Raw genomic sequence first — 19,734 nt, 5'->3', positions numbered from 1 at the left:
AATAAACATGTGAAATTTCAACATAATTAATTACATTTTTTTCAATTTCACTCCCATAATTTCTCATTTCTTCTGTAAATGTCAATGCAAAGTAACTGTTGAGTTCATCTGCAACTTCAGCTGGGGTATCTAATACTATCCCACGTCCATTACATAAGGGTCCAATCTGGTTTGTCCTTCTCTTTTTTGTATTTATATATGAGAAGAATTCCTTATCCCCACTCTTTGCTCTCTTTGCCACTGATTTCTCATAATCTGCCTTTGCCAGCCTAACCTTTTCTGTGGCACTATTTCTGATCAATTTGTAGCTATTATTCAGTATTTTTTATTGCTCTGTAACTTTTCCATGCTGTCTTTTTCTGCTCTAGTAATCTGGCGACTTCCTTGTTCATCCAATTTGGAATCTTCCTTGTGGAGTATTTTATAATGGTATATAGGCATTCAAGACTTCTGTGATTAATGTTTTAAAAGTATACCATAATTCAATTGTATTTGCTCTCTGTGCAATATTTACCCAGTTAAAAGAGGCCATATAGCACCTTAAGGCATCGAAATTTCCTTTTCTGAAATTGTGCCTGCTTCCAAGAACTCAGATTTCAGAGTTTTTGGAAGCAGGCACAGGCCAGGTGGACAAGGTTTACCTTGGCAGATGACCTTGTTCTCCTTGTGAAGGGTAACATCAGAACAGCCCTAGAAGCCAATACAAACCATGTCCTGAACCTTCTACAGGAGTGGGCAAAAACCCACAAGCTGATTATTTCAAGCATAAAAACCAAATCCAGACTCTTAAAAGGAAAGTTAGATATAAGAAGACCGCCTCAGATAACTATTGCAGACAAAACAATAGCTTTGACAACAGAGTTAAAATATCTGGGAGTCATTTTTGCCTCTAAACTAGCGTTTCCCAACCGGGGTCCACATGGCCCCCCAGGGGTCCATAGAAGCTTTGAGGGGGTCCATAATATGAGCTAAGGGGTTCATGATAAAATATTATAAATAAAATAATTTGTTAAATAAAAATAATAATAATAAAATAAACTAATGTCATAGAAAAGTCCAGAAATTCGCAGTTAGAAGATACTTGTATTTTCTGGAACCTTCTTTAGTTGATGCAAAAAAAAATTTCTTTCCATAGAAAATTCTCGAAGAAGAAAACATTATTTAAGCACCGACTAATCTAGAAAGAGTCAGTCAGTCAGAGGCAGTCATTTCATTCTATAGTGAGTAGTAGTAGTAGTGGCATGTGATGCAAGAAAGCAAGTGTATGAGCTTATGCAGCACCAGCCAAAAAAATCACACCATTCCCTCCAAATGCCTGTCCAGTTCCTCCTTAAATTTATTCAACCTATCAACTTCCACAACGACAGATAGAAGTTTGTTCCAGCAATTAACGACCCGCTGGCTAAAGGCAAATTTCCACACATCTATTCTACATCTGTCTTTTCTTAATTTGAATTTATGCCCCCTTAGGTTCGTAATCTGAACAAGTGGAAGGATCCCATCAGAATCTGCTCAACCCATTCAAGGCCTTATATACCTCAATCAGATTGCCGCGCAGGTGCCTAGTCTCCAGCCACTGCAATTTGCAGAACTTAAGCCTCTCTTGGTAAGAGGATCCCTTCATTCCCCTCACCAATCTTGTTGCCCTTCTCTGTACACGCTCAAGTAAATCTACATCCTTCCTAAAATGAGGCCTCCAGACCTGTATGCAGTACTCAAGGCATGGCCTGACCATTGCCTTATACAGAGGGATAATCACCTCCTTTTCCCTGCTAGCAAAATTCCTATATATCATTGACAAAACCCCATGACCTGCCCTGGCAGCCTGTCTGCATTGCTCAGAAAACTTCATATCTGCCTGCACAATTACTCCCAGGTCTTTTTCATTTTCTACCACCTTAAGTGTAGTACCACACATTTGGTACGTTTCTCTGGGGTTACTTCTACCCATATGCAGTACTTTGCATTTGTTAAGGTTAAACTTCAGTTGCCACTTCTTAGATCATCTGTCCAAATTATCTAGATCCTGTTGCAGTAGCACACTGCCATTAATGTCATTAACAACCCTGCCAACCTTTGTATCATCTGCAAACTTCGACACTAAGCCTGATATACCTTCATCAATATCATTGATAAATATACAAAACAACAGTGGACCTAACACCGAACCCTGTGGGACTCCACTAATAACATTAGTCCAAGAAGAGCAGCACCCATTGATTACCACCCTCTCTCTTCTCGCACTTAACCATCCTTTTATCCATTGTAGCAACTTACCCTTAATACCATTCTGCTCCAATTTGTACAATAGTCTTCCATGCGCAACAGTGTCAAAAGCTTTCCTGAAATCCAAATATATGATATCAAAATTATTTTTTGCATCCAGTTCCTTTGTAACCACCACATCATAATATCCTATCAAATTTGTTAGACAAGACTTTCCCTTAACAAACCCATGCTGTGTCCGAATTATTGCTGCAGTCTTGTCTAGATGATGCTGCAATGCAGGATCATCTAGACAATATGATCATCTAGATCATATAGGTTGATCTCTAACCGAGTTACAAAGGAGGTTAGGCAGGTGAAGGCAGATTATGAGAAATCTTCGGCAAGAGATGCAAAGAAAAATAGCAAAGAGTTCTTTACTTATGTAAACTCTAGAAGGAAGGAATGAATCAGATTGGTTCACTGGATATCGATGGATCAACTGTTGATGATCCTGCTCAGATAGCTAACAAACTAAATGAATATTTTGCATCAACATTCACACATGAGGAGTTATTCAGTGAGTGGAATGCCAGAGGTGCATTCAACTCTAGCAGAAAGCTAGATAATCTTGTAATAACTGAGAGTAAAGTGGAGGAGAGATTGTTGAAGATAAACACAAGAAAGGCACCTGGGGTGGATGGGATCTATCCAGTTATATTAAAGGAGGCAGCAAAGGAAATAAGCAAACTCTTAGCCATAATTATGAGAGCTTCCTTGGACTCAGGGGAGGTACCCATAGACTGGAGATGTACAAGTGTGACCCCAAATCACAAAGGAGGATCAAAGGCTGACACAAGTAATTATAGACCTGTGAGTTTAACTTCTGTTCCAGGAAAATTAATGGAGGCACTGATTAAAGAAGCACTGCAGGATCATCTAGACAAGACTTCAGTTATAGCTTGGACACAGCATGGTTTTGTTAAGGGGAAGTCTTGTCTGACCAATTTGACTGGATACTATGATGCAGTCACAAAAGAACTGGATGCAGGGAATAACTTTGATATTATATACTTGGATCTTAGAAAGGCATTTGATACTGTTGCACATGGAAGACTGCTGCACAAATTAGAGCTCCTTATGCTAGGGCGAGCATCGAGTGGTATTTGCCCATGTTGGGCAAATACCACTGCCACCTGATGGCAGAGAGACCTGGTAAATACACATTTACATTTCAGGCCGATGTGATTAAGAGTTGTTTTTTTTTTTCCCCTCTACATGACAATTGGTGGAGATGGACGAATAGTCCTGGTGCCACTGTGAGACAGGTATACATATACATATATACACAAACTATTGGAGGGGATAGATAAGTGAAATGTCTTTTTTTTTTTTTTTTGGCTGATGATGTATAAGCTTGCTTTCTTGCATTATTGCCACCATTAATACTAAGTATCGACAGAGATAACTATAATTCCTAGAAAGTTTGTTTGTCTATTTTGAGTTTTTATGGTACATGAGCTACTGAAGCTATAATAAGTCAAAATTCCAAAAGAAACTTTGTGATCAATATATTTTGATCTAAGCATTCGCTATCCTTTACTAGATCAATATATTGTACTATAAAGAGGAGAGGGGGAAAAATGCATGAATGCTCTAATTCAATAACGTAGTTTAAAACTATTTAAAATTGTTTTAACATATTTGTTATTTAAGTATTCTAATTTAAATTAATTTTAAAAAATCATTTTAAAAATTTCTTACCGTGAATGCCTAGTTGTCCTACAAAAGAGTAAAACAGTTAAATATTTATACATACATATAAATTAATTATACAATGCAGATAAGTAACTGAATAAAAAGATTAAATGTAATTAATATTCTTTAATTCATATATCTGAAATTATTCATAAAATTAAAATAATGCAAATCACATTTCATTACAGAACCACTAGGTAGCAGTCATCAAAACCATTTGTGTGATCAAAACCATCTTTTTTTCTTTATTTCCAACATAAATTCAATATGTAAAAATATGAAAATTACAGAAAACTATTAATCACTAGTATATAACATTTATTGTAAATATGCAGATATGTCAAAGAATATTATTAAATATATGAAACAGGAAGACAAAATACAGTGATTATAATATAACATCTGAGTTTTGAGGCCACATATCACGATGTACTTGTTACATAACTGCATAGTTGGTTTTGTGTCTGAAGAATAGGATGACTTGATTAATCTCATAAAAAAAAAAACAAAGCAATCATTTTACACGACAAAAAAAGACAAGGGTACATAAGATGCATTAATGAAACATTGATACATGCAGCAGATGCAATTCAGAGGCTGTACTACAGAAATATCAATAACCTGTGAATAATCTTTTGTGAACCATGTTCCAGTAAAGGACTAAAGCAATAAAGTAATCTGAGGTAACAGATTGCACGTGTGCAGACTATATAAAGGATAAACACTTCGTACCAGTATGGAAAATGTTGTTGATGCCTTTGTTGCACGAGAGATTCAGAAATTGAAAAGGGTACTGCTAGTGCACATGTCATTTCTCATCAGGTAGAGGGAACAGTATCAACAGAATGGAGGGCTCTTTGTAAATGGCCTTTGATTCTGTTTAAATGTATGTTTATAATTTATAAAGAAAAATTTATAAATTAAAATGTATAAATTTTCATTATTTACAAGAAAAGTGGAGGAGAAACTGCTTGTATAAATGTTTCAGCCTTAAGTGGAATATTTTATTATAATAATAATAATAATAATAAAATATTCCACATTCGAGGCCTTCAAGCAGATAACACAGCGTATCTTAAGTTTGCACTGCAATTTTTTCAAAGTTGGAAGAGGATAAGGAGTGGCTCAACAACATATCCTGTAAACAAAGGACACACATTTCATTTTGTTGGGTGAAGTGAACACACAAAATTGTATTAATGCCTTAAAAATGCACATAACAAACAAACTTGATGTAGGATTTATTCAAAGATGTAACTACCATCAGGGGTAAAGGGAAGGGTTTTTGCTTTTGTAAAAGTGATTACGGTGGCCTCAGTGATTTTTTAAATTCTATACAGTGGAACCAACTGATGACGTTACCAACAGCCAAATTCTAAATGGGAAGCATTCAAGGAATTAATCTTGGAAGCTACTAGGTTTTTCATGACAACTAAGAAATACTGTTTAGGGTTTAGGACGTCAGAAGAACTAATGAGACTCGGCAGAGAAGTAAAATCCATGGGATGCATATAAATTATTAGAAGACACAGATGCCTATGGTAAAGATAAGATAATCTGTAATCAAGTGACAAAGGACATTAGGCAAGCAAAGGCAGATTACAAGAAATCTTTGGCAAAGAATGCAAAGAAAAACAGTAAAGTCTTCTTTATTTATGTAAGCTCTAGATAGATGGGGATGGATCAGATTGGACCACTTGATATTGATGGTTTGATTGTTGAGGATTCTGCTCATGTAGCTGACAAACTGGATGAGTATTTTTCATCTACATTCACACATAAGGAATTCTTCAGGGAAGCAGAGGCCAGAAGTTTATCAAACTTTAACAAGGAGTTAAATGATTTCAATAACTGAGAGCAAAGTGGAGGAGAAACTGCTGAAGTTAAACATGAGGAAGGCACCTGGGGTGGATGCGATCCACACAGTTATATTAAAAGAGGCAGCAAAGGAAGTAAGCAGGCCCTTAGCCATGATTATGAGGACATCCTTAGACTCAGGGGAGGTCCCACAGATTGGAAATGTGCAAAAGTATCCCCAATTCACAGAGAGGAATCGAAATGAGACAAGAATAATTACAGACCTATTAGTTTCACTTCTGTTCCGGAAATATAATGGAGTCACTGATTAAAAAAGCACTGCAGGATCATCTAGACAAGACAGCAGTTATAGTTCAGACACAGCATGGGTTTAGTTGAGCATTAGCATTAGTTGAAGCATGCAATGCAAGAAAGCATGCTTATGCAGCATCAGCCAAAAAAAATGACTCTCCCTTTCACCCATCTATTCACTACAAATGCTTGTCCAGCTCAGCCTTAAATTTATTTAAGCTATCAACTTGCACAACTAGAGATGGAAGTCTTTTCCAGCAATCAACTACCCACTGGCTAAAGGCAAATTTCTGCACATCTAATCTACAACTGTCTTTCCTCAATTTGAATCTATGCTCCCTTAGGTTCTTAATCTGAACAAGAGGAACACTCCCATCAGCATTAAGCTTGCTCAGCCTGTTCAAGGCCTTATACACATCAATCAGATCACCATGCATGTGCCTGGTCTCCAGGTGGTGCACTTTGCAGAACATAAGCCTATCTTGGTAAGAGCACCCTATTGTTCCACTCACCAACCTTGTTGCCCTTCTTTGCACTCGTTCTAGCTACTCTACATCCTTCCAAAAATTAGGCCTCCAGACCTATACACAATATTTAAGTTGTGACCTGACCATTGCCTTGTACAACAGGATAATCACCTCCATGACCCTGCTAGCAAAATTCCTATATATCATGACAAGACTCTATGAGCTGCTCTGGCAGCCCGTCTGCACTGCTGAGCAACCCATCCATTATATAGCAAATCTGACTGTTCATATCTGACTGCACAATTACTTCCAGGTCTTTTTCACTCTCCACTTCCCTGAGTGTAGTATTAGCATTAGCATTAGTAGAGGCATTTGATGCAAGAAAGCAAGCTTATGCAGCATCAGCCAAAAAAAAAAAAAAAAAACCCACTTCCACTTCACCCCTCTGTTCGTTCAAAATACCTGTCCAGCTGAGCCTTAAACTTATTTAGGCTATCAACCTCCACCACAAGGGATGGCAGTCTGTTCCACCAACCAACCAACCGCTGGCTAAAGGCAAATTTCCTCAAGGCTATCCTACATCTGTCTTTCCTCAATTTGAATTTATGCCCTCTCAGGTGATTTTTCTGAGCTAGAGGAAGAATCCCATCAGCAATGAGCATGCTTAAACCATTCAAGGCTTTATACACCTCTATCAGATCACCTCGCTGGTGCCTAGTCTCCAGACACTGTAATTTGCAAAACTTAAGCCTTTCTTCATAAGAGCACCCCTTTGTTCCATTCACTAATCTTGTTGCCCTTCTCTGTACTCGTTCCAGGAGCTCTACATCCTTCTTGAAATGAGGCCTCCAGACCTGTATACAGTACTCTAGGTGTGGCCTGACCATTGCCTTATACAATGGAATAATCACCTCCTTATCCCTGCTGGAAAAATTCCTGTATATCATTGACAATACTCCATGAGCTACTCTTGCAGCCCGTCTGCACTGCTCAGAGAACTTCATATCTGCCTGCACAATCACCCCCAAGTCCCTTTCATTCTCTACCACTGTCAGTGTAGTACCACAGAGTTGATACGTTGCTCTGGGGTTGCTGTTTCCCATGTGTAGTACTTTACATTTGTCAATGTTAAACTTCATTTGCCACCTCTCAGCCCATCTGCTCAACCTTTCCAGATCCTGTTGCAGCAGCATAGTGTCAGTAGTGTCCTTGACAACCCTGCCAACCTTTGTATCATCTGCAAACTTGGACATTAAGCTTGATATACCATCATCAATATCATTTATAAATACAGAAAACAATAATGGACCCAACACTGAGCCCTGAGGGACTCCACGAATAACATTAGTCCACGATGAGCAGTGTCCATTGATTACCACTCTCTGTCTTCTCCCACTCAACCACCCCTTTATCCATAGTACCACACAGTTGGAATGTTTGTCTTGGGTTATGCTACCCATACCGCAGTACTTTGCATTTATCAATGTTAAACTTCAGTTGCCACTTCTCAGCCCATTTGCTCAACTTATCTAGATCAAGTTGCAGTAGCATACTGTCTTTACTGTCGTGATCAACCCTGCCAACCTTTGTTTCATCTGAAAACTTGTACATTAAGCCTGATATACCTTCATCAATATCATTGATGAATACACAAAACAACAATGGGCCCAACACCGAACCCTGGGGAACTTTACTAATAACATTAGTCCATGCTGCTGCAACAAGATCTAGAAAAGTTGAGCAGATGGGCTGAGAGGTGGTAACTGAAGTTCAACATTCACAAATGCAAAGTACTGTATATGGGTATCAGTAACCCCAGAGAAACATACCAACTGTGTAGTACTACATTCAGTGTAGTGGAGAATGAAAAAGACCTGGGGGTAATTTTACAGTCAGATATGAAGTTTTCTGAGCAGTGCAGACAGGCTGAAAGATGGGGTCATGGGGTCTTGTCAATGACATACAGGAATTTTACTAGCAGGGATAAGGAGTTGATTATCTCCTTCTATAAGGCAGTGGTCAGTCCACACCTTGAATATTGTACAGGTCTGGAGGCCTCATTTTAGGAAAGATGTTGAGCTACTATTCAAGGGTGAACTAGACAAATGTTTGGAGTGGATGTATGGGTGAAACGGGTTTTTTTTTTTTTTTTTGCTATATAAGCTTGCTTTCTTGCATCATATGCCTCTACTAATGCTATTCATAGGACAAGTTTTTTTTTTTTTTTTTTTAAGCAAATTAAAATGTATTGATGTTAACGAAATGATATTTTTGAGATCAGTTATTCAGTTTTAATGTGAGAATCTACCAGATGCAATTATGAATGAAAAAAGAATTGGTCTACAGTGGTGCTTGGTTAGGCCAGGTTAAGAAAAATGGAATTCAGATCTCATTCTGGTGTGGTTTAGAAATGCCTTTCATAGCCAAAGCTGAATAGCTGTGCCATTGTTATTAACAAAACTGACTCAGCATCTCTGAAGATGTGTATAGCCTGCTATGGTATTTCTTGAAATAGATATAATCTCTTGAGGTCTAACAGACAATCCAAATAAATTCAAGGGTGAACAAGATCCCCAGTGGCTCACATCTGGTAAGTATGGGCTTGGCACAGCCAGGGTCCTGAGCTGGATATCATCATTCTTCTTTTTCTTGGTGATTCCTCTCTCTCTCTCTCTCTCTCTCTCTCTCTCTCTCTCTCTCTCTCTCTCTCTCTCTCTCTGGGTAACTCAGGAATTTTATTTTGGCTGGTGCAGCAGAAGCCTCAGGTTTCCTTGCACCATATGGCTAATAATAATTAATAATAACTTTTGGAGTTTTTTTTTTTTTTTTTTTTGTTGATGCTATATAAAGTTGCTTTCATGCATCATATGCCTCTACTAATGTTAATGATAATAAAGTTGACTTGATAAAGTTGTAGCCTAACTATTAACATTAGCATTAGTAGTGGCAAATGATGCAAGAACTTATACACAGCATCAACAAAGAAAAAAAAAAATCTTCCCATTTCCTCCAATAGTTTGTCTAACTCTTCCTGAATTTTTTTAGGCTATCAACTTCCACAATAACAGACGGAAATTTGTTCCAACAATTAATGACCTGCTGGCTAACAGCAAACTTCTGTAACTGTCCTTGCTCAATGTGAATTTGTGCCCCCTCACGTGTGTAATATGAGCAAGAAAAAGAATCCCATCACCGCTGAGCTTGCTCAATCTGTTCAAAGCCTTAAATACCTCAATCATATCACATCACATCTCCTCACAGGCTGCCTAGTCTCCAGAAGCTGCAATTTGCAGAACTGAAGCCTTTCTTGGTAGGAGCACCCCTTTGTTCCACTCACCAATCTCATTACCTTTCTTGGTACTCGTTCCAGCAGCTCTACATCCTTCCTAAAAAAGAGGTATTTGCACCTGTATACAGTACTAAAAATGTGGCCTGACCATTGCCTTATACAATGAAATAATCACCTCCTTATCCCTGCTAACAAAATTTCTCTATATTATTAACAAAACCACGAGCTGTCCTCACAGCCTGTCTGCACTGCTCAGAAAACTTCATATTTGACGACTGCACAATTACCCCAGGTCTTTTTTTATTTTCCACTGCCCTAATGGTAGTACCACACAGTTGGTATGTTACTATGTTACTGCAATCCATAAGCAATACTTCACATTTGTCAATGTTAAACTTCAATTACCATTTCTCAGCCCATCTGCCTAACTTTTCCAGATCCTGTTGCAGTAGCATAACATCATTACTGCCATTAACCACCTTGCTAACCTTTGTATCATCTGAAAAATTGAACATTAAGTCTGATATGCCTTCATCAATATAACTGATTAAAATAGAAAACAACAATTCTGTGCACAACGCCAAACATTAGTCCATGAAGAGCAGTGACCAACTCTATCTTCTTCCACAAAACCATCCCTCTGTCCATTTGACCTAAATGCCACACTTACAACCCCTAAATGCAACTTGCCCTAAATGCCACACTTCTCCAATTTTTACAGCAGTCTTTTATGTGCAATTGTATCAAAAGCTTTCCTGAAATTCAAGTAGATGTTATCAAAATTATTTTTTGCATCCAGCTCTTTTGTGACCACATTGTACTATCCAATCAGGTCGGACAAGATTTCCCATTAGCAAACCCGTGCTCTGTCTGAATATAATTGCAGCCTTGTCTAGATGATCCTGTATTACTTCTTTAACCAGTGGCTCCATTATTTTCCCTGGAACAGAAATTAACTTGTTAATTGGGGATACAATCACATGTCTCCAGTCTACAAGGACCTCCCTGAATCCAAGGATGTTCTCATAATGCTCCTTTATGGCTAGGGGTTTGCTTATTTCCTTCATTGCCTCCCTTAATATAAATGGATAGTTACATTCATCCCAGCAGGTGCCTTTCTTATGTTAACTTTGTTTAATTAATGGGTGACATGGAAGCCTATGATAGATATAAGCTGGTCTGTAACCAAGTCACAAAGGAGATTAGGCAGGCAAAGGCAGATTATGAGAAATCTTTGGCAAAGGATGCAAAGAAAAACAGCAAAGAGTAAACTGTAGAAGGAAAGGGATGAATCAGATTGGTCCACTGGATATTGATGATCCTGCTCAGGTGGCTAACAAACTAAATGAGTATTTTGCTCTACCTTGACAAATCAGGAGTTATTCAGGGAGGGGAATGCCAGAGGTGAAGTAAAGTGTGGCAGTGAGCTAGATGATTTTGTAATAACTGAGAGGAAAGTGGAGGAGAAATTGTTGAAGATAAACATAAAAACGGCACCTGGTGTGGATGGGATCTATCCAGTTATATTAAAGGAGGCAGCAAACGAAGTAAGCAAACCCTTAGCCATAATTATGAGAGCTTCCTTGGACTCAGAGGAGGTACCCATGGAGATGTGCAAATATGACCCCAATTCACAAAGGAGGATCAAAGGGTGACACAAATAATTATAGACCTGTGAGTTTAACTTTGTTCCAGGAAAATTAATGGGGGCACTGGCTAAAGAAGCACTGCAGGATCATCTAGACAAGACTTCAGTTATAGCTCAGACATAGCATAGTTTTGTTAAGGGGAAGTCTTGTCTGACCAATTTGATTGGATACTATGATGTGGTCACAAAGGAACTGGATGCAGAGAATAACTTTGATATCATATATTTGGATCTTAGAAATGCTTTTGATACTGTTGCACATGGAAGTCTACAGCACAAATTGGAGCAATGTGGCATTGGAAGCAAATTACTGCTATGGATAAAGGGATGGTTGAGTTGGAGAAGACAGAGAGTGGTAATCGATGGACACTGCTCTTCGTGGACTAATGTTATTAGTGAAGTCCCTTGGGGTTCAAGGTTGGGTCCATTATTGTTTTCTGTATTTATAAATGATACTGATGATGGTATATCAGGCTTAATGTCCAAGTTTGCAGAAGATACGAAGGTTGGCATGGTTGTTAAGGACACTAACGACAGTACACTGCAGCAACAGGATCTAGAAAAGTTGAGATGGGCTGAGAGGTGACAAATGAAGTTTAACATTGAAAAATGTAAAGTACTACATATGGGAAGCAGTAACCCCAGAGTAACGTATCAACTCTGTGGTACTACACTGACAGTGGTACAGAATGAAAAGGGCCTGGGGGTAATTGTGCAGGCAGATATGAAGTTTTCTGAGCAGTGCCGATGGTCTGCAAGAGTAGCTCATGGTGTATACAGGTCTGGAGGCCTCATTTTAAGAATGATGTAGAGCTGCTGGAACAAGTACAGAGAAGAGCAATGAGATTAGTGAATGGAACAAAGGGTTGCTCTTACGAAGAAAGGCTTAAGTTTTGCAGATTATAGCGTCTGAAGACTAGGCACCTGCAAGGTGATCTGATTGAGGTGTATAAAACCTTGAATGGTTTGAGCATGCTCAATGCTGATAGGATTCTTCCTCTTGCTCAGAATAATCACCTGAGAGGGCATAAATTCGAATTGAGGAAAGACAGTTAGGATAGATGTGCGGAAGTTTGCCTTTAGCCAGTGGGTGGTTGATTGGTGGAACAGACTTCCATCTTTTGTTGTGGAAGTTGATAGCTTAAATAAATTTAAGGCTGAGCTGGACAGATATTTGGAACGAACGGAGGGGTGAAATGGGTGCATTTTTTTTTTTTTGGCTGATGCTGCATAAGTTTGCTTTCTTGCATCGTATGCCTCTACTAATGCTAATGCTAACACTAACTTCAAAAATTTCTCTTCTATTTTCCTCTCACTTATTACAAAATCATTTAGTTCCCTGTTAGAGTTTGATAAACCTCTGGCCTGCAATTCCCTAAAGAATTCCTCATGTGCAAATGTAGATGTTTCGAACCATAGATATCAAATGGACCAATTTGATTTATCTCCTTCCTTCTAGTGTTTCATAAATAAAGATGTCTTTGCTGTTTTTCTTTGCATTCTTTGCCAAAGATTTCTTGTAATCTGCCTTCACTTGCCTAACCTCCTTTGTAACTTGATTACAGACTAGTTTATATCTATTATAGGCTTCTGTCACCTGATAATTTATATATATATCCCATGCATTTTTGTTCTTTGCCACTAGTCTCACTAGTTCAGCTGGGAGCACAGAAAGCACTGAGAATTTTTCTCAGCACTTTCTATGCTTCTTAACAGGAAGGGCACCTCTGTAGCCAGGTGGGCAGGATCAGCAGTGTGTAGCACACGCTTCTTGATTAGAACGGGGTTTGAGCCCGTGACCACCAAATACGGAGGATGCGGAAAGATCAGGGAATGACCACGGCATATCCTCGGAGCAATATGGCCTCAGTTGCTAATGCTCTTAAAAACCAAAAATAACAATATCTTAACAGTAAAGACTATTTTTACAGGGATGAGATATAATTAAATGGGAGTGCAAGAATATTCTCTAATGCCCCTAGCAGTAAGTGGATAAAAAAATGAAAACTCTTAGTTTCAAGGGTGGGGGGTTAGAATACACAGACAAATAGTTTAACAGCAGCCACAAACAGAGATGAGAAACTGATTCTTACACTTCTATTGGGACATGCAGCAGCCTGTCCCAATATAAAAGCAAACACAGGCCCATGAGAACTGTGTATTCTTTTATGGTTATTAACAGCATACACATATATATTCTTGTACACTAATGCTCAGTGTAAAAGTTGACAATTTAAAGTATCAGTTAAGTCATCCAATGTGGACATTGTATGGATATTGAAAAATGTTGCCATTAGGACAAAGATGCAGAATTTGAAAGTGGTGATTACAATGTATACAGAAAGGATGGAAGGGAGTGTGGAACAGTTATTCTCTTGATTATAAAGCACACAAAGTCTAACTAAGGTAGTGCAACTAGTTCAAGTGGGTGATCAGTGCAATGTTCTGTCACTTTGATGTGACATATGACTGGGTTAACAAAAATATGAATAAGAGTATGTTATCAGCCAAATGACTGTGATGATTATAATGAAAAAATATTCAGACTGATGAAATGGGCTAGTAAATCAGAATGGATATCAGAATGTCACTAAGGCAAGCTAAAGCAGATTATGAGAAGTCTTTGACTAAGAATGCAAAGAAAGATAGAAAATAATATTTTGCTTATGTTATCACTAGAGGAAAAGTTTGTTATTTGTTTGTTATTTGGTTTTTAGGAGCATTAGCAACTAAGGCCATATTGCTCCGGGAATATGCGGTGGTCATTCCCTGACCTTTCCGCATCCTCTGTATTTGGTGGTGATGGGCTCGAACCCCGGTCTAATCAAGAGGAAAAGCGATGAACTATGTTGGTCACTAGATAAATGGCAACCACTGATGATCTTGTTCAAACTGCTGACAAACTGAATAAATATTTTGAATCTACATTCACACATGGAGAAGTATTTACTGATGGGAATACCAGAAGTATATAAAGTTATATTGGGAAATAAATGATTTGTGATAACTAAGATGAAAGTGAAAGAGTAATTGGAGTTGAAAGTAAATAAGCCATTAACAGCTCATGGAATCTATCCAATTATATTAAAAGAAGTAGCAAAAGCAGTAAGCAAATCTTTGGCCATAATTATGACAGAACCCCTGGGCTCGGGGAGGTTTCTACAGATTTGAATTGTGCAAATTTCTTCCAATATCACAAAGGCAGGGGATGAAAGGGTGAAATAATTACAGACTGCATATATTTTTAAGCTACATTCACACATGAAGAATTGTTTCCAGAAGGAGATACAGAAGTATATCAAATTCTAAATGGGTTCAAAATGAATTTGTGTATAAGAAAGTGGAATAGATGCTAAAAGTGAATAAAGCATCTAGGGTGGATGAGATCTATTCAATTATATTAGGAGAGGTAGCAAAAGAGATAAGAAAACTTTTAGCAATAATTATGAAAGCATCTTTAGATTAAGGGATGATCCAATGGATTGGAGAGGTTTTAATGTCACCACAATTCAGAAAGGGGAATCAAAGAATGAAGTGAATAATTACAGACCTCTGTAAGGGATGATCCAATGGATTGGAGAGGTTTGAATGTCACCACAATATCAAAGAATGAAGTGAATAATTACAGACCTCTGTTCTTGACTCTGTCCTGTTCCAGGAAAAATAATTCAGTCAGTTAAAGAAATATTGCAGAATCTTCTTAACAGGAATGCAGATACAGACTCGATTTAGTGCCACCATTTGAAGTGACACTAAATCAAGGTATTTTAAACAATAAGAACTACATATAGTAATTATTCTGGAATTGAGAAATTGAAAAATTATGACATTATTTTCTATAGAGGGAAAATGGAATGCCAAAATATATTTGTGCATAAGAATTATATAAAGAAATATAATGCAGATATAAAAATATTTAGGGATAACCCGGTTACACAAAGTAAAGGTTAATAATAATTACGAGAAATAAAATTTGCTTCATTTATAATAATTATCTAGTATATTGAAAGTGAGTTAGGCATTACAGTATTTTACAATGTAAATAAAAATATAGTAAACCCACTTTTTGACAAGTCTTTGTCCGGTTTTGGCTGAATTTTTTTTTTTTGTCATTAGTTTTACTTATAGAAATGTCCAGTGCTACATGTTTCATTAGGTCTTTGTCACTCCACTTGTTCAGGTTACGAACCTAAGGGGGCATAAATTCAAATTAAGAAAAGACAGATGTAGAATAGATGTGCGGAAATTTGCCTTTAGCCAGCGGGTGGTTAATTGCCGGAACAAACTTCCATCTATTGTTGTGGAAGTTGACAGGTTAAATAAATTTAAGGAGGAACTGGACAGGCATTTGGAGGGAATGGTGTGATTTTTTTTGGCTGATGCTGCATAAGCTCATACACTTGCTTTCTTGCATCACATGCCATTACTACTACTACTCCAGTTATCTTCAAAGAATGGACGAATTTTTTGAAGACATATCTTGGCCTCCTTAGCTGTCACTTTTTAAAAAACTTCCATTTTATCTTCCCTAACACTGTGAAACGAAAACTCATTTCTTTGTATTAATTCTGCAATTTCCTTGGGCGTCATATCTCTAAAAGCAGATTCTTCTTGGTCGACTGTAAGAAATTTTTCAGGAGATTTAATGCACTCACAACTGGAAAGTCATCCATGGCTATCCACAACTCCTGAATAGGATTATCTTCTGTTTCATCTAAATGATCTTTTTCAATAAGCCTAGTGTGAGTCTAACAGCTACTTTTTTGTTCGTGGTGAAATTTCATCCCATGAAAATTTGATCACATACAATGCATCTTTCAAGGACAATTCAGGTTAACAATTATTATTGATTCTTTCTACTATCTTTTTCACCTGATGTCACCTATAATGTGCATTAAGAGTTAGTAAGCATTATTAAGAGTTTTAATGCAAAACTCTTAATAATTCCAACATCAAGAGGCTGTAAGAAACCTGGGCAAATAAGAGGTAGGAACTCAATCGGCTCATTACTAAGATCCGCTGCTTTATGGTAAGGAACATTATCCAAAGGAAAAAGCACATTGTGGGTTTTCAATTCTCATCTCCTTGTTAAAATTTTGCAGCCATTCACAAATTTCTACTGCAGTCATCTATTCTTTACCGTTATGTCTATAATTCATGAAAACTGATGGGTTGAACTTCTTAAAGCTGCCCTTCCAATTACAGCAACGATCCTTTTGTTGCTCCCATCAGCAGCTGTACAGAATGCAAGGTTGGCCCTTGCTTTTATTTTTTTTACACCCTTTCAGACTACTACTTTATACTGTTTTGTCTGGTTACATTCTACAAAAGAGAGCTGTTTCACTGATGTTATAATGGTAGTAGTAGTAGCAGAAAATAATGCAAGAAAGAAAGCTTATATAGAATGAGCAAAAACACACACACAGACTTCACCCATCCTTACCTTCCAAGAATTTGTCCAATTCTTCCTTGAACTATTCAAACCATCCACTTCCACGACAGATGGAAGCCTATAAATGTCTCATTAATCATATTTTCTAAAAATATCAAAAATTTTTCGACAATATTATTCCACTGATTTCTTGTCAAACCCAGTCAGCTGTTTCTCCATATCTGTTTCATGGAATAAATTGATGGTGCTACTCAAAACAATGCAACAAACCATTTTTGTACACAAAATCTTTGATTCCCATCCGTTCTCCCATTAATTTCACCTGCTCCTTAATTACTTTGTCAGTTACTGTTCCATTTATTACATTAACCTATCCAGTCCAAATAACTAATGCACCCTCCAGCTTTTCATATTTTGGTCCTTAAACCTTCACAGATTCACTTTTTTGACTCAGCCACTTCTTTTGTTCACTGAGAATGTCTCCAACACAGTGCCATTGGTTTACCCCATATAACAGAAAAATGGTCCGCAATCATTTGCTGGCTGTCAGTCACCAATGTATTTTTTCTTTGTAACTGCACACCTCTTTCTTTTCAATCACATTCCATACTGCCCCCTTATTCACTTTGAGACTGTCACTTTGATTGAGACTCCTGAATTAGCTTTAATGAACATAAAGAAAAAAGTTACTCTGTAAAATTACATGTTTAAGAATTCCTCAAGACTGAGTTAGAAAAAAAGGGACCCAACTCTTACCATTGAGGATATCCTTTAGACACAGTGTGCACAATTGCCTGGGATCTGGCACGCATAGTGTTTTGGGTTGGGGATCTACCAGTGGTTTCCCATTGGCACCTTCATTATTCATGTGAAGTAAACAAAACTCTATAAATTCCAGAAGTGACCGTAGCGCGATGTTTTGCATTAGAGCAAGGTTGGGTTCTGTTGTTCTTCTGGCTTTTGGCCACAGTGCCTCTTATGGGACTCTATGTTGCCCATCACCCACTAGGAGGTAAGCCAGGCAGTCCATAGTTCTTTGGTTAGTCTTTGCCAGCGTTGCCTGAGTTTCCTGAAAGAGGCCAAGTTAAAAAAAATTGTATGTACCCTGTACACATGAAAGATGTTTTATGTGCAAATATCTTTGATGACACCTACTAAATTGATTCTACTGTTGGCATTTGTGGCTAGCAGACGTGCCTATTAGAGCTCTTCATAGATACAGTACAGAAGTATAGATACGAGAGGATTACAGCAGGATCTCAGAGGTTATTTAGTATATTGTAAAGTTTATTTTCATAGCTTCTTTCCAGTAATAGTTTGATTTTTTTAATATTATAAATATAATTTTTTGAAAGTTTCTTTTATTAATAATTAGTAAAATTTATAATGGTTATTACAAGATCTGCCTTGAACACGCCGTCAGAGGGTACCATGACTCATATGGAAATAGCCAACGACAATTCCCAGGTGAGTCATGATTTTATCCTTTGCAGAATTTTTTAACCTTGGAATACATGCCACAGGCATGTATTCCAAGGTTAAAAAATGTGGATAATAAAAATGTGGTTAGTGGATAATCCTAGCTCACTTGGAGATTCTTTTCTTTATTACTGTTGTAAGGAGTGCACCAATCTTAAGATAAAATTTGGTGCATTGCTAGAACAATTTGAGTCACTGAAAAAATGGGTGCTTGTCCTTGAGAATAATGTAATTGGGAGCTCGTCAGGAACTCAAGACGCTAGCAACATACCAAGTGATGCATTCCTGATTCAGACCCCAGAACAGAATAACCAGGTGCAAACTACTCCGATTCGAAAGGACTTAGTTTTATTAGGGGACTACATTGTCAAGGAAACGGGAAATATTTTTTGTAATAAGGATAGGTGGACTAGAACCAGGGTATGTCTGCCAGGAGCAACTATTTAATGATGTCACCAACAGACTGTCAGATTGTAAGGGGAGTTGTTGTTATGTTGTTATGTGGTTTTTAGGAGCATTAGCAACTAAGGCCATATTGCTCCGGGATATGCGGTGGTCATTCCCTAAATGACCTTACCACATCCTCTGTATTTGGTGGTGATGGGCTCGAACCCCGGTCTAATCAAGAAGCGTGTGCTACGCACTGCTGCTCCTTCCCACCTGGCTACGGAGGCGCCCTGTAAGGGGAGTAAAGAGAATATTATTATTCATGTGGGGACCAATGACATTAAGCATACACGATTTGACAATCTGTTAGACAAATATAGGACCATGCTGAAGAAATGCTGCGAGTTAGGTCACAATGTCCATGTGTCTGCCAAAACACAATAGGAGAGATTATTATTATTATTATTAGCATATGGTGCAAGGAAGCCTGAGGCTTATGCTGCACTAGCCAAAAAAAAATTCTGAATTACCCTGAGAGAGAGAGAGAACAAGAATCAGAAGTAGATGGGAATCGCCAAGAAAGAAGAATAACGACATCCAGCCAGCTCAGGACCCTGGGTGTGCCAAGCCCATATTCACCAGATGTGAGCTGGTCACCTTTCGCACAGATAACAGCCGAAGTTCCTCTAGGTAGCTGTAGGGATCTGCAACCATGCTGACTGCAAAGCTTTCCGCAGGATCGGAACAGATAACAGTTGCGTGTCTATGCACCTCATTTCCCCTTTGGAAACATCCCACAGCCAATCAAGATTGGCGATATCTTCATTGTGTTCTTAAAACCACTCGTGTGCACAGTGCAATCCCGATAATACAGCTCATTATCGTCTTGGAAGATCCCATTTCTGTTCTGTCCGGGAAAAAATCCAATATGGCAGGGTGCACATGGTCACCTAAGAGTTGCCAGTAGGCCTCTTCAGTGAAACGTTGATCCATACTTACA

The 19,734-nt window shown here is 38.0% G+C and overlaps 1 protein-coding gene across 1 annotated transcript in view; it reads right to left on the bottom strand.

The window, feature by feature from the left end:
• Positions 1-17,680, bottom strand: part of LOC150075078 (uncharacterized) — a 275,156-nt gene extending 257,476 nt beyond the window's left edge. Inside the window, exons 1-2 of the mRNA XM_090389084.1 lie at positions 17,625-17,680; positions 3,970-3,987 (exon numbers count right to left, since the gene is read on the bottom strand). Of these exons, the coding sequence (XP_090245210.1) occupies positions 3,970-3,987; positions 17,625-17,680 (74 nt within the window). The remainder of the gene's footprint in view (positions 1-3,969; positions 3,988-17,624) is intronic.
• Positions 17,681-19,734: the final 2,054 nt, after the last annotated feature.

Source organism: Mastigoproctus giganteus, chromosome 14 (assembly GCF_048544385.1).
Source record: "Mastigoproctus giganteus isolate SK-2022 chromosome 14, ASM4854438v1, whole genome shotgun sequence".
NCBI classification, from domain to species: Eukaryota; Metazoa; Arthropoda; class Arachnida; order Uropygi; family Thelyphonidae; genus Mastigoproctus; species Mastigoproctus giganteus.
The sequence above is the reverse complement of the archived record's forward strand: the minus strand, read 5'-3'. Positions and strand labels throughout refer to the sequence as shown.